The 12742-nt window shown below is 36.7% G+C and overlaps 1 protein-coding gene across 1 annotated transcript in view; it reads left to right on the forward strand.

Annotated features, from left to right (window-relative positions):
• The window catches only part of UNC13C (unc-13 homolog C), a 624577-nt gene that overhangs the window by 537531 nt on the left and 74304 nt on the right, over nt 1-12742 (forward strand). The window contains exons 27-28 of the mRNA XM_008016541.3: nt 1107-1163; nt 5770-5850. Coding sequence (XP_008014732.3) covers nt 1107-1163; nt 5770-5850 — 138 coding nt within the window. The remainder of the gene's footprint in view (nt 1-1106; nt 1164-5769; nt 5851-12742) is intronic.

The following is a 12742-nucleotide window of genomic DNA, read 5'->3' on the forward strand; positions in this document are numbered from 1 at the left end:
TAGCTGTCCAAGCCATATCCCACAGTAGCAGTTATGGTTTTGATAGGTCTTTAGTAACAGAATTGCAAGGGCTTGGACTGTTCTGCCCATTGCTGTTTTTCCCATAAGTCCTATTATTTTCGGTGTGCAATTTTGTAGAATATGAGGTTTTTCAAGAATGCGTATATTATGTTACAGGAATGGCATTTCATTTTCTGTATAAAGTTTTCCCTAGGAAAGCTTACCATCACCTAAAATTTCTCTAGCATTGAGATATCCAAGTATGAATGCATATCATTTATTCATTCATTCATAAATAAAAATTAATATTAAATAAATATTCTTCGAGCTCCTACTATGTACTAGGCACTGTGCAAAATATGAGCACAATTAACCACGGTTGCTATTCTCAAGCTTATAGTCTTCAATTCTCCAATAAATATACACACTCCAATAAATAACTAGATAACATTTGTTCAGAAGAGCTAATTTTCCCTCCTGTGAAAATATTTCAAGCTGTAATGAACTTGGCCAAATTTAATACTTTTCCAGTCACACTTTCCAACAGACATGCCTCTAGTTTTTCATTCTAGTAAAGCATTGGATGGTTTATTCCAGTGTTTTTCAAATTCATTTCCCCAGGGCCTTGGAGTTCTAGAGAAAGCCTCTGGCTGAGGGAGGGGTTAAGAGGGTAGGTCGCTAATAGATTGGACAGCATTTTAGAAGGTGCAGTTCCACCTTCTTTAGCCCCGTATCTTCAGATTTTGCATACATTTATTTTTGCAGGGAGTAGAATGAGGAAGTTGCCTCTGCTAAAAATAAATGAATAAAAGTTAAAGATCACTGATTTAATCCATATACTACATTAAACTGGCTACATTAGTAGCAACCCATTCCTTAACCTAAACTTAAGACTTTCAGGAAGTGGGACACCTATGAGGACTGTTATACACAGCAGTATTAGATATATTTGACCCAATCTTTACAATAGACCAATTAAGGGCATCTGAGATAAGCCATAACTCTAATAAGGGAAATAAAGAAATTCTCTGTTGACTGCATTTCTATTGTGACTAATACTGAATATCTTAAGACTGAATTTTCTCTAACTTTTTCTTTGTTTCTAGGGACCCCAGATGATTTTCATTGCAGCTAAAGACCTTGGACAATTATCCAAACTGAAGGTAATAAAAATAAGGAAGTTACTCATTCATGGAAAGTAGTGAGTTAACTACAGTTCTGCAAGCATCCTCTCCTAGTAATAGTATCTAGTATGGCAGGATTAAGAAGATGTATGTCTGTGATTTCACAATCTGCTTTAGGAATTTTTAACTTTGTATTGCAGCATTGAGCATTATTGCTTCTGGATTAAATTAGAGAGCATATTTTCTTTCATATATTAAACTGGCTTGGTATGAACAAAGACAAAATGGAACACTGCATAGAAATCCAGTGAAGTCTAGAGAAGTCTTAAAACTAAGAAACGTAGTACGGGAAAATGAAATTCATCAAAGCAGACACTGAACTTGTCAACATGTTCAATCCCATTACAAGTGGGGGATGTTCTGACTAAATGACCCTGTGCTTAGTCGTAATTTGAGATTCCCAAAACTCTGGATTTTCACAGGAAACTTCAGTCCCTGTTCCTGTAGCATAGGAACTTGACTGGCTAAAATACATGCTATTTTTATTCCATTTCTACCTACTAGAATATAGTTAAGGGATGAGTTCCAGACACAGGTAACCTTGGTTCAAATTCTTCTTCAACTGCTTCCTACTATGTGACATGGGCCAAAGTATTTAACCTCCCTAATGTTCAGACATGGCTCTTGTAAAATGCAAAAATAATAATAATAATAATGATAACAGTTACAAGGATTGTTGTGAGTATAAATGGGAGAACACATACATTATCTTTGCTTGGTAATTGCAAAGTATATGTCATCTCCCACTGGCAGAGGGAGCGATCTTCATTTCTCCCCGAGCTGGTAGCTCAAAGTTAGGTGCCGCTGAGTATTGGATTGTTTCATATGTACAGCACAGGGAAAAAACAAAATGTATAATTATGTACTGAGGTAAAATATGTGCCTTATAATTTCAGTATTCTATTTTATCATATACCTTATCCCATTCCTAACACAAAAATTAAAACCAATAATCCATCTGGAAGATATAGCTATCACCTGAAGTTGTTACTCACAGGTGTTCAGTGCTGTTGATGGTTGGAAGGAAAGATAAAAGGTAGATGTCACTGCCAAACTATTATTTTGGATCTTGGATCTCTATCCCTTTCTTTATCCCTTTTATTACGTCTCTGGGATTTCTGGAGCCTCGTTTGAAAAGTGGATTTATACACTGCTGAAGTTTCTCACATAAAACCATGAAGGTGAAATAACATAGGTCTTATTGCAAAAGAAATGGCCCTGGCCATGCTTCTAGCATCTGTGTGATGTTCGTAAGCGCACTCCATCTCCCCAGACTTCAGTTTCCTGAGTTGAATGTTCTATCAGCTAGAACTGTTTCAGTTTCAATGATGGAAAGCCAAACATAAGCAAACAGGGAATTTACTGCTACATGAAATTTCATAGTCCAGGGGTAACTCTGGTTTCTGTGACTGCTTGATTAGGGATTCCAACAATGTCACAGGACCCAGATACTCACTACCTCTCAACTCTGCCCTTCTCCTTGTTTGATCCATTGCCATAACAGACCTTCATTTCTGTGTGTAAGTTGGTTGTCTCTGCTCTCACGTTCTTTGATGTCACATCTTTTCAACTTCAAATCTTGTAGAGAAAAACACCCATCTCAGTGCAGGGAATCACAGCAAAGTCCCCTGGAATATCAGTAGCTCTGAGGAAGTATGATCACCCTTCCCAAACCAGTCACTGTGGTCTGAGAAGTGACATGTGCCAATTGGCTTAACTCACATGCTCACCCTGAGGTTCGGGTACAGTCAACCCAATCCAAATCTTATGAACTCTGATCGAGATAGAGGCTGGTTCCCTAGAGAGTATATGCATGCTCTGTGGGAAAAATCAGGGTCCACAGAAAACATAACACTTTAGCATGCTTTGTGATCCATTATTTTTTCAATTCACTGATTTCTTTTTTAATTCTAATAACCTAAAAGCACACTATACATACAATGACCTAACCGGATTATTTCAACAACACTGAAATAATATGAAGGACTAAAGATAGTCTTTGTATCTATTGGTGTTGAGAAAAATAACTTCATTCTATATCATATTCCATTATTGGCTTTTGAGTTTTTCGTTTTTAAATTATCAGCCCATTTAGTTACTATTATTTGAATTACAGAGCAATAAATCTCTTACAGTATTATACAGAAACCTGAAACTCCAGCTGGCACAAAGAACTTCAAATTGCATAAAACTATTTCCTCTTATTTTATTAGAATGTCACTTCCATTTTAAAAAAATGTTAAACCATGGGTCTTTAAATTTTTAATATATTAGTTTGAAAGCAGATTTGATGTGCTGAAAAGGTGCTATTTGAAATAATTGTACTGATAGAAAATTTCAGAACTCCTGTTTAGGAGTATTGATAGATAACTGCCTAAAGGAACACAAGATCAAGAAAAGTAGAATAATGCGGGGAACTAATTGGTTTTCTGTGTTTGGCGATGATTTAGGATTAATTCATTAAACATGTATTTATTCAACAATTTGACATTTTCTATTATTTCATACTCTGGGACTTCATTAGGTGTAATATATACATTATATTATATAATATGTAATATATTACATATAATGTATAATATAATGTATAATATAGATTACAGAAAACAATGTGTATCATATAATACATATTATATATGCTATATATATAACGTATATATTTGCCTGACAGATTTCATATAATCAGATTTATTTGACATAAAAGAAAATATGCATAAACCTTCAGGAACTGGTGAAATAATATAAAAACCAATTGATGAAAATACACCTGAGACTCTGAGTTTACTGCATGCTTTTTACTTGGACAATAACTCATTGCTGGCCTCTTTCAGAGATCCCCTTACTTGAATGATCTGTTGCTAAATCCTAAAAAATTATTTCTAGTAAGAATTATATTTCTATAGCACCAGCATATATCACTTATTAGCACCTGTTAAAAAGTAATGTGACCACATTGTTAAACCAGTCAAGATTGATGAAGTCAGATAAATTTATTTAATAGAAAATAGTTTTAATTACTTGTCTGAAAGCATTTTACCCTATAATCCAGCAAACATTTCTATTACTCTTTGAGTCTCAATGGGTATATAGTATTGCTATTTAAAAACTGTGAAATGAACTAATATGATTAACTTGAAATCCATGTACCAGAGGAAGATGCAGTAAGGTGTATAAATATATATCATGGATCCATGAAGCATTACACTATGTTGTTAGCAATATCCAAAGACAATGATTCTATTGAGGCATAAAAAATCCTGTGACACACACTGAAGGAAGTACAATCCAATTACCAAAAATTTACTGAGTGCCTAGTAATAGACACTTGGCAGTAATAGACTGCCAAAATAGATGCTGAAAAGCTGAAGGACTGAGCCAGACATAGATAGATTATTATCTTCCGGAAGTCGTGGCAACTACTAAATAAAACAATAAGATAAGGGCCAAAATAGAAGGACAAGCCACTGGGTTTGATGGCATGGTTCGTGCATTGCACAAAAATGCTTACCTAAAGGAGCAAGTGACAGCTGAAATTGAGCCCATGTTCCACTTGCCAAGCTGTATGTGTTGACTTGAAGCTGTCCTCTCGTAAAAAAATAAGACACCTTTTATTACTCACCAAAGGCACTGCTTTACTCATCATTCCATACCTGCTCAGAGCTATGTTCACCCACGTGGGACTTTTCTTCTAACTCACAGAGGCCCCTACATAAGTTTAAGCTCCAGAAGGACAAGTCTTCCCTGTATTAAACAATAGATCTCATTCCCTGTGAACAGTGCTGGCACATAATAAGCACTCAATAAATATTTGTTGAGTGTTGTTGTTTAGAATAATGACAGCCCTGGGATGATTGTGTCAGTTTGGGGGATCAGATATTTTTAAATTTTTCCCTTAGATTTTTATTTCCTTTATTATTTTCTTTTTCTGCCATCATTTCCCTAAATAAGCTTTCTATGACGGGTTGAAACAAGCCACAGTGAACAATGAAGAAAATCCATTGTAAAATAATGAAATAAGTTTTAAAATCAGTTCTAAAATATTTTAAATGATTATAAAATATTTAAAATCTTCACAGCCAAATTGAGTTAATTTCCTTGGGGCTTTTCCCAGGAACGAGTAAGAATTGAGGGTATCTAAGAAGAAGAATAAAATGGAGGCATTATATTTAAAGTAGACTTTATCAGTAATAATTGGGAGAGGCTTAAATTTGCTTCTTAAATCCTTTTCATGATTGACATTCCTCAGTGTGACAGACTTAAACCAAGGAAGTCGGGTGAAAAAACTTCGTCACGCATTTTCCAGGTTTCTCTCTTTTTTCCCTAACAGTAGCTTGCAAGTGAAAATAAAACCACACCGTGACCAAAGCACTTCTTTTCAAGTAGATGTTTACCATTTCTTCCTTTGACAAAGTGGAGATTTATAAAATATATGACCAAACAATCATTTCATTTTAAATGCATTTATGTGCAGAAGATATTTCAAATAGGGAATTTTGCATATGGGGATTATACAGATTATGTTTTAAAGTAGTTGTTGAATACATGAACTGGTTGTTTTATAAGCAGTTCCTACCCTGTTTTCCAGGAGCACATGATTCGAGAGGATGCCAAGGGTCTGACGCCAAGACAATGCGCTATAATGGAGGTAGTCCTGGCTACCATCAAGGTAAGGTTATGATGTTCCTATATATACATCCAGAGAGGCCCCCATTTACCTCCAGAGATAGGTAGCCCTGATCTTAGCCATGTATCAGTAGAGCTGTGCCATTCAAAGAGATAGTAGATGGTTGAATAGATATAGGTTGGTGCAATAGTAATTGTGGCTTTTGCCATTGATACTGTTGCACCAACCTAATACATTACCGGAGGATGCCAGATTCAGCCCTGTCTGTCTCGTTATGACATCCACAATACACTGTTCTTATACTTGTTTCCTTTGTCTCTCTCTAAAGTGTAAGTGAAACCTATGTTGTAATATATGTTCTCAAAGAAAGACATGTACCCTGAAACCCAGATAAACAGATGCTTCAGGAATATTTTGGATTGCCAGAATTTGTATTTACATGTTTTCTATGCATGTTGAAATTATTTTTAAAATATCAACCCTCCCTTCTCACTTAGTAAGTACAATAATTTCATTTCATTTTCTACTGAAAACCCAAACACGTTGCGTTGTACGCATCAACTGTTTTCATAGCCAAAGGTTAACTAAAAGTTATCGTAGTGTATGCTAAATGTGTGCAGATCTCAAAATGTAACCCAGAAGTTATTTTCAGAAGATTTCTTTCATATTTATATCCATATATATTTATATGTGAAAGTTTATTAAAGAGTTTGAAAGATGAGTTCATCGTCTAAATTCAAATTATGTCCAAAATTTTCACTCTTCACTGGGGGAAGCATCTACTATCCAGGATGTGTGAATAGCATAGCTATTAACTATACTATAACTGTTAGGTACCATGAGCCATTTGTAGAGCACAGAACAGTTCTACTGGACAGAAACAATGGTATTCTTTTCAACAGAGTTCTATCTGAATAACAGTCACATCCTTTCACAAAACTGTCACCTTGTGGCTTTTGTTTTGCAGTTTCAGCATTTAATATGACACAGTCTTTTGCTGCTGCAGTGGTAACAACTGCCAAGTTAAAGTTGGAAGGTGAGAGTTTTGTGACACCTAGAGACACCTGGGTCACAGAAATGGAGTTTCTAAAGAGGCAGCAAGAATGTTGTCTGGAAATATGGAAAATTTGAAAAATAATTTTGAGGAAAAAGTGGACAACATGAAAAAGAAATGCAATAAAAAACTTTAAAAGTTTTTAAATTATTTTCAAAAAGTTGAGGAAGAAATAACTAATTTTTGGAGTTTCAGTAGCACTAATAGCTACATATTAGGACATGCTAGTAGAAAAAAATAAGCTCTGGTGTACACCATGAAGAGGAAGAAAAGAAAAAATTTTGGCATCTGAATTCAGCCCTTCGTGCATTTTATTAGGTCAATGCATGGCTTTAGCAAAGGAAGGAAAATGTGTTCTGTGGAAATAGGGAATGGTATTCACTGTGTTCACAGATCTGGCTTCTGTCTCTAACTTCAGCGTTTCTCTAATTTTTATTGATGAGGCCAGATGATCACCACCTGCCGACTGAGTTCTTCTCAGACTCTAAGATGATGTTGATCCTCAAGCAAATTCCTTTTATCTTGACAGCTCAACTATCCATTCTTCCTGTTTATATCATCTATACTGATATTTTAACTCAATCTTAGACACCAGACACTGGCCTTGTTCTTTGTGGACAAAACTACTATTTGGTGTCCAAGGTCCAGTAAATGGGTCCATGCCATTTGTCTTGTTTCTCCAGGACTGGAGTCTGATTCTGGTCCTCCTGAGCCTCAGAGCCTGTGTCAGTTCTCCAGTCCCCCTCTTCCCTAACTTCTGTGATGCCAACTCTTTCTCTAGGCACCTCCATGCTAGGCCTGCTGTGCCTGCTATGAGACTCTCTTGACCCTGTGCCCTGCCCATCTGCCAAGGTATTCACCCGATACCTGATTTTCAGTGACTGTCATCAGTTTGCCAGAGCTGAGACTCCCTTTATCTTGTCTGTCTGTGAGATTTGCACCAACTTACTGTCCTGTAAAACACTAATTGTGAGATTGACTACAAAGGGATTCAGGAGAAGGAAGAGTACAGCTTAAAAGAGTTGTAATTCCAAGAGCAAGAAACTCAATGTCTACCCAGAGCCAAGTCAAAGGAGCACGATGATGCAAGCAGAGACCTTATGAGAAAGATGACTATAGATCAAAGGAGAACACGCTACCCATGCTAAGTTCCAATGGCCGCTAAAGAGATAATCTTTAATTCCTCTTCAGCTCAATTTAATTGAATAAGATAGAAATGAGAAAACAAAGAAGGAAAGTGCTATGGAGTTTTTAGAATATAGGCTGAAATAATGTTTTACATTTTCAAATTTCTCTTATGTACATACATCATTTCATGTGATCCCTGTAAATATCCTGGGCGTTAGATAGGTCAAGAATGATTATTCACATTTGATAATTGAGAAAATTAAAAGTGAGGGGGATTTTAGTTGTTTTTCTAAGGCCGTAGCTCTGCTAGTAATTGGCAAGGCTGAGAAAGGACTCCAAACTCTAAAGCCAGTGTCCTTGCTTCTCTGTCACATTTTTTCAATGAGTATTTACAAAGTTTAAGTAAAATGTAGCAGGCTAAAAGGGATACTTCTTCAGAGAGATTACTTCTTGCTATATTAAAATACTATGTCAATTACTGAGATTATTTCGTAATTATTTTAAAATAATGTAAAACCTTTCAGCCTCTATATAAGCATTGATGAAAATATGAACTTTTCTAAATATTAAAACTTTAATTGGACTGGAACTATTTTATAACACCAGTCACATGTAGCTTCTATTATAAGTCAAGAGTGTCAAATATGGCAGGAGTAACAAAACTTATGATCATCTGCTGCAGTTAGGATGGTTGGGCTTTGAGACATCCATTTACCCGACAAAGCAACCAAATCAACAATGTTTGAGAGTAAAAGTAGAAAGGTGGCAGCTGTGAGACAGGTAACCAGTCACCTAATGTGTGTGTGCAAACTAATAGGGAGGCCAATAGGGAAATTTTAAAGGAGTTCTAGCTGGACTTTGAGTTCCAACCCCATATCTCAGGAAGACTCAGGATTGACATGAGATTCCCCTAAATGTAGATTTCTTTCAAAGAGAAATAGCAGTTACACTTTGACTGGAAAAACTACTGAATGATTTAATTTTTCCCACCCTTTTAAATTCCCCCAGAGCCCTTGTTATAGGGTCCTGAACATGACATTATATTATATGTTGCAAATATATTTGGCATCATGCAGTGGCAATACCGAGGTTTCTCTAGAACTAATAAACGTGAATCAGGGCCCTCTAGAAATCTGCATTTCTTGGTATAAGGAAAGGAATTTAACTATAAATTCAAATTTAGTTTTGGAACTTATTACTTTCTTGTTTAATCCTAGATAATACCATTTCTTATGCTCAGGACTCCAGGCAAACAGAAGAACATGGTGATGAACCACATTTTATTCCTCTGCGTTTGTTACCCTCACAGAGGTTCTACCCTATCCTGCTATCCCCATTGCCCGATTCCAATGGCTTTTTCTCAGCATCTTCTTTTCACTATTACAAGTAGTTTTGCCTTGGTTAAAATCCAGCTGCTCATGAGAAGAACAAAATAACCTACCTATGGAGGATTGCAATTCAAATATCATTATTTGAGAGCTTACTGTAGGTAGAAAATATGGTGAGCAATGAGGTGGTGGCTGGAGATGAGAGCACTTGCCTTTGACTTGGGAACAAAAACATCTACAATCAGTAAAATAATTGTGGACAAAGGATGGGGGGGGCGCAGAGAGGGTGATGAATTTTCTCTGAATGTCCAGGGAAAAGCTTCCCAGAGAAGGACATTTGGGAAAAAAACATTGGGAGGAAGGCATTGCAGGCCTACAGAAAACACAGCATGAGTGACAGAAGAGAAGGCGTTGGTCAGCATGAAAACTTTAAGGCCGGGCGCGGTGGCTCAAGCCTGTAATCCCAGCACTTTGGGAGGCCGAGACGGGCGGATCACGAGGTCAGGAGATCGAGACCATCCTGGCTAAAACAGTGAAACCCCGTCTCTACTAAAAAATACAAAAAACTAGCCGGGCAAGGTGGCGGGTGCCTGTAGTCCCAGCTACTCGGGAGGCTGAGGCAGGAGAATGACGTGAACCCAGGAGGCGGAGCTTGCAGTGAGCTGAGATCCAGCCACTGCACTCCAGCCTGGGCGACAGAGCGAGACTCCGTCTCAAAAAAAAAAAAAAAAAAAAAGAAAACTTTAAATAGTCTAGTGTAGAAGAACCGATCATGACTGGCTGAGTATCACAGGGAATGAAAGAGGAACACTGGATTGGAGCCAGAATGCTGAGGCTTAAACACCAAAGTAAAGAATATCAACTTCAGTTTGTCAGCAAAAGAGAAACACTGACATATTTTATGGGCAGGAAGAGCATATTTTGATATGGTGTGTAAAAGAGGACTCCAGTTGTGGTAGAAAATAATTTTTAAAAATATCTGTCAAATCATTTCTAAAAAAATAAAACTTTAGTGGCTAACCTCTAAAGTTATAAAGTTAAGGTGGGTTATGATTATATCTAAGTTTGCAAAATGAGCTGTCTGCCTGGATTTGCCAAAAATATGATACAGGTGTTGGAAAGAACAAAGTAATGATGGAAAATTGCTACCAAAATAGTATATTTAACAAAAAAGGGAATTCTTCTTATAATCTTGTAAAGAAACAATAGCACGTTCCCATGAGTCAGTAAAAAAACATTGTGAAAGATCTTCAATCTTGAAAAGTTTGAAGTGTTAGAAGAATTCAGAGTTTTATTGGGATTATTAAAAAAAAATAGCTTGCCAAGCATGCAGGCAATATTTTTCCTGATTTTATAAAATTTAGCAGTACTTTTTTTTTTTTTTTTTTTTGCCTCTCAAATCACAACCAGGTCTCAAGTGCTTTATTTTCTGAAAAGTCATGAAGAAAAAAAAAATCTAGTTATTTTTCAAGGTAAAGAAAATGATACTTTGTATATAGCTCCTTCCTACCCTCGAGGTGATAATAGTGCTCCCTGTCACACATCCTGACATTTGTGACACCAACATATTAATGTATCTAGGGTGGAAGCCTTTACAAATCGCAGAAGATGGCCATGAATTACAAAAGTAAATAAAATACTGGAAACTACATGGGAAATTACACCACTAACAAGCATAACATCAGGATAGGAGGTGAATAAGAGAGAGAGAGAGAAAGACATCAATGTGCACATTATTCTCCTCTCCTATGGAAATAATACTACTACTTAAAAGATTATTGAAAGAAAATTACATGAGTCATCACATATAAAGCAATTAAAACAGGCATATAGAAAACGCTTCATAAATATTAAGTTGACACTTATATTGCCTGATGACTGGTTCATTTTGGAGGCTTCTCTTTCCACTCTTAAGCCCAAGACGCCACATACTCTACTGCGGCCAATGTGTTTCTTTTTTCTTCCTTTCCCAATAAACCCTTTAATTCCCTCTCAAAGGAGCTAACTATTAAATCTGACTCTTTCCCTCACCAATAGTTCAAGTCCTTAAGGCTTTGTCCTCTGGCCTTTTGGTTTCCTGTGCCCAGAACCTTTTCCCTATAAGAGCACAGCCCTGGTCAGATTCTTTAACACCTGAGACTCACCTTTGAGAAGCAGTGCTGTTCCTTCTCTCTGGGAGTTTCTAGTCCAGATTAAAAGCTGAGAGAGAGAGGCACATTGAAAATGAAATAATGATACGTGTTAACTTACAGCAGTGTAAGAAATGGAACAGGTGATCCAAATACTAGTTGAGGGAAACAGATTTTTAAAAATCATAAAGTTTTAGAGAATGTGCTCAACCAGTATGAACTCAAGAGATCAGGAAAAGCTGCAATGGTCTTGAAGGACAGATGGGAGTTTACAGGCTGGATAGAAAGTTTTTTGGAGGAAGACTCATGACATGAACATCAACAGGAAAAAAGGAATTTCACCATGGGAAGGCACAAGACAAGAAGGCTGGGAGGCAGTGAGCAGACCACTCTGTGGACTGGCCTGGACTTAACTAGGTGTTTGCATAATGAAGCAGTGTAAAAAGAGGTTGATGGGAAATGTTTAGGTTGAAAATAAAGAGGTCTTTGTGTGCCCTCATTATATGTCATAAAAGAGGATTCACTGATGATTTTGAAAATGTTGTGCTAAAGTCATTTCATCAATAGGAATCTTATAGAAATGCACAAATTAGATTGCATAGTTCAAGATTATAGTCAGAGATTTCAGTTCCATTTGTTTAGTTCATAAGATGATGAAAGCTATCAGCAAAGTGGTGACTTTAGGAGGAGAATGGGAAGGGTGGATATGACTGACACAAGCCAGGGAGAGTTGTTGGAACTTGGCAACTGAATATGAGGCAAACGGGAAAAGGAGCCCAAAATGCCTCAGAGATTTCAGCCCCAGCAACTGAGAAAGCATGGTTCCACGAAGAAAAATGGAAGGCTATTTTCCTAGTGCCATGTTGGAGTTAGATACGATGGCAGGAACGTGGAAATAAATATTGAAGAACCTGCTTGAGATAGGGGCTGATGCTTAAAACACAATGCTGAGTTCTGTGTTGAGTTCTATGTTATTCTGCCAACTAAATATATTTTTTACAATTGGAAAGAACTCCAGCATTTACGAAGTTCTTCCAGTTAGAGCAATTACAAGTTTACAACACCAAAAGTAGAATGGATGTTTCTGCTACCATTCTATACATGAATTAACTGATAGCCTAAGAGGTTAAATAACCTATGCAAAAGTCCGACTGTATAGAGGACAGATGAAGAATTATATTTTCTAGCATATTATAAGGATCTGAGAATCAAAGAGGTTAAGAGGATTCTAGACTCTCAGAATTGGAAACATGACTCAGCATCTCCCACTCTTGCCACGTCATCTACAATGTTGT

This window comes from Chlorocebus sabaeus, chromosome 26 (genome assembly GCF_047675955.1).
Source record: "Chlorocebus sabaeus isolate Y175 chromosome 26, mChlSab1.0.hap1, whole genome shotgun sequence".
Taxonomy (NCBI): Eukaryota; Metazoa; Chordata; class Mammalia; order Primates; family Cercopithecidae; genus Chlorocebus; species Chlorocebus sabaeus.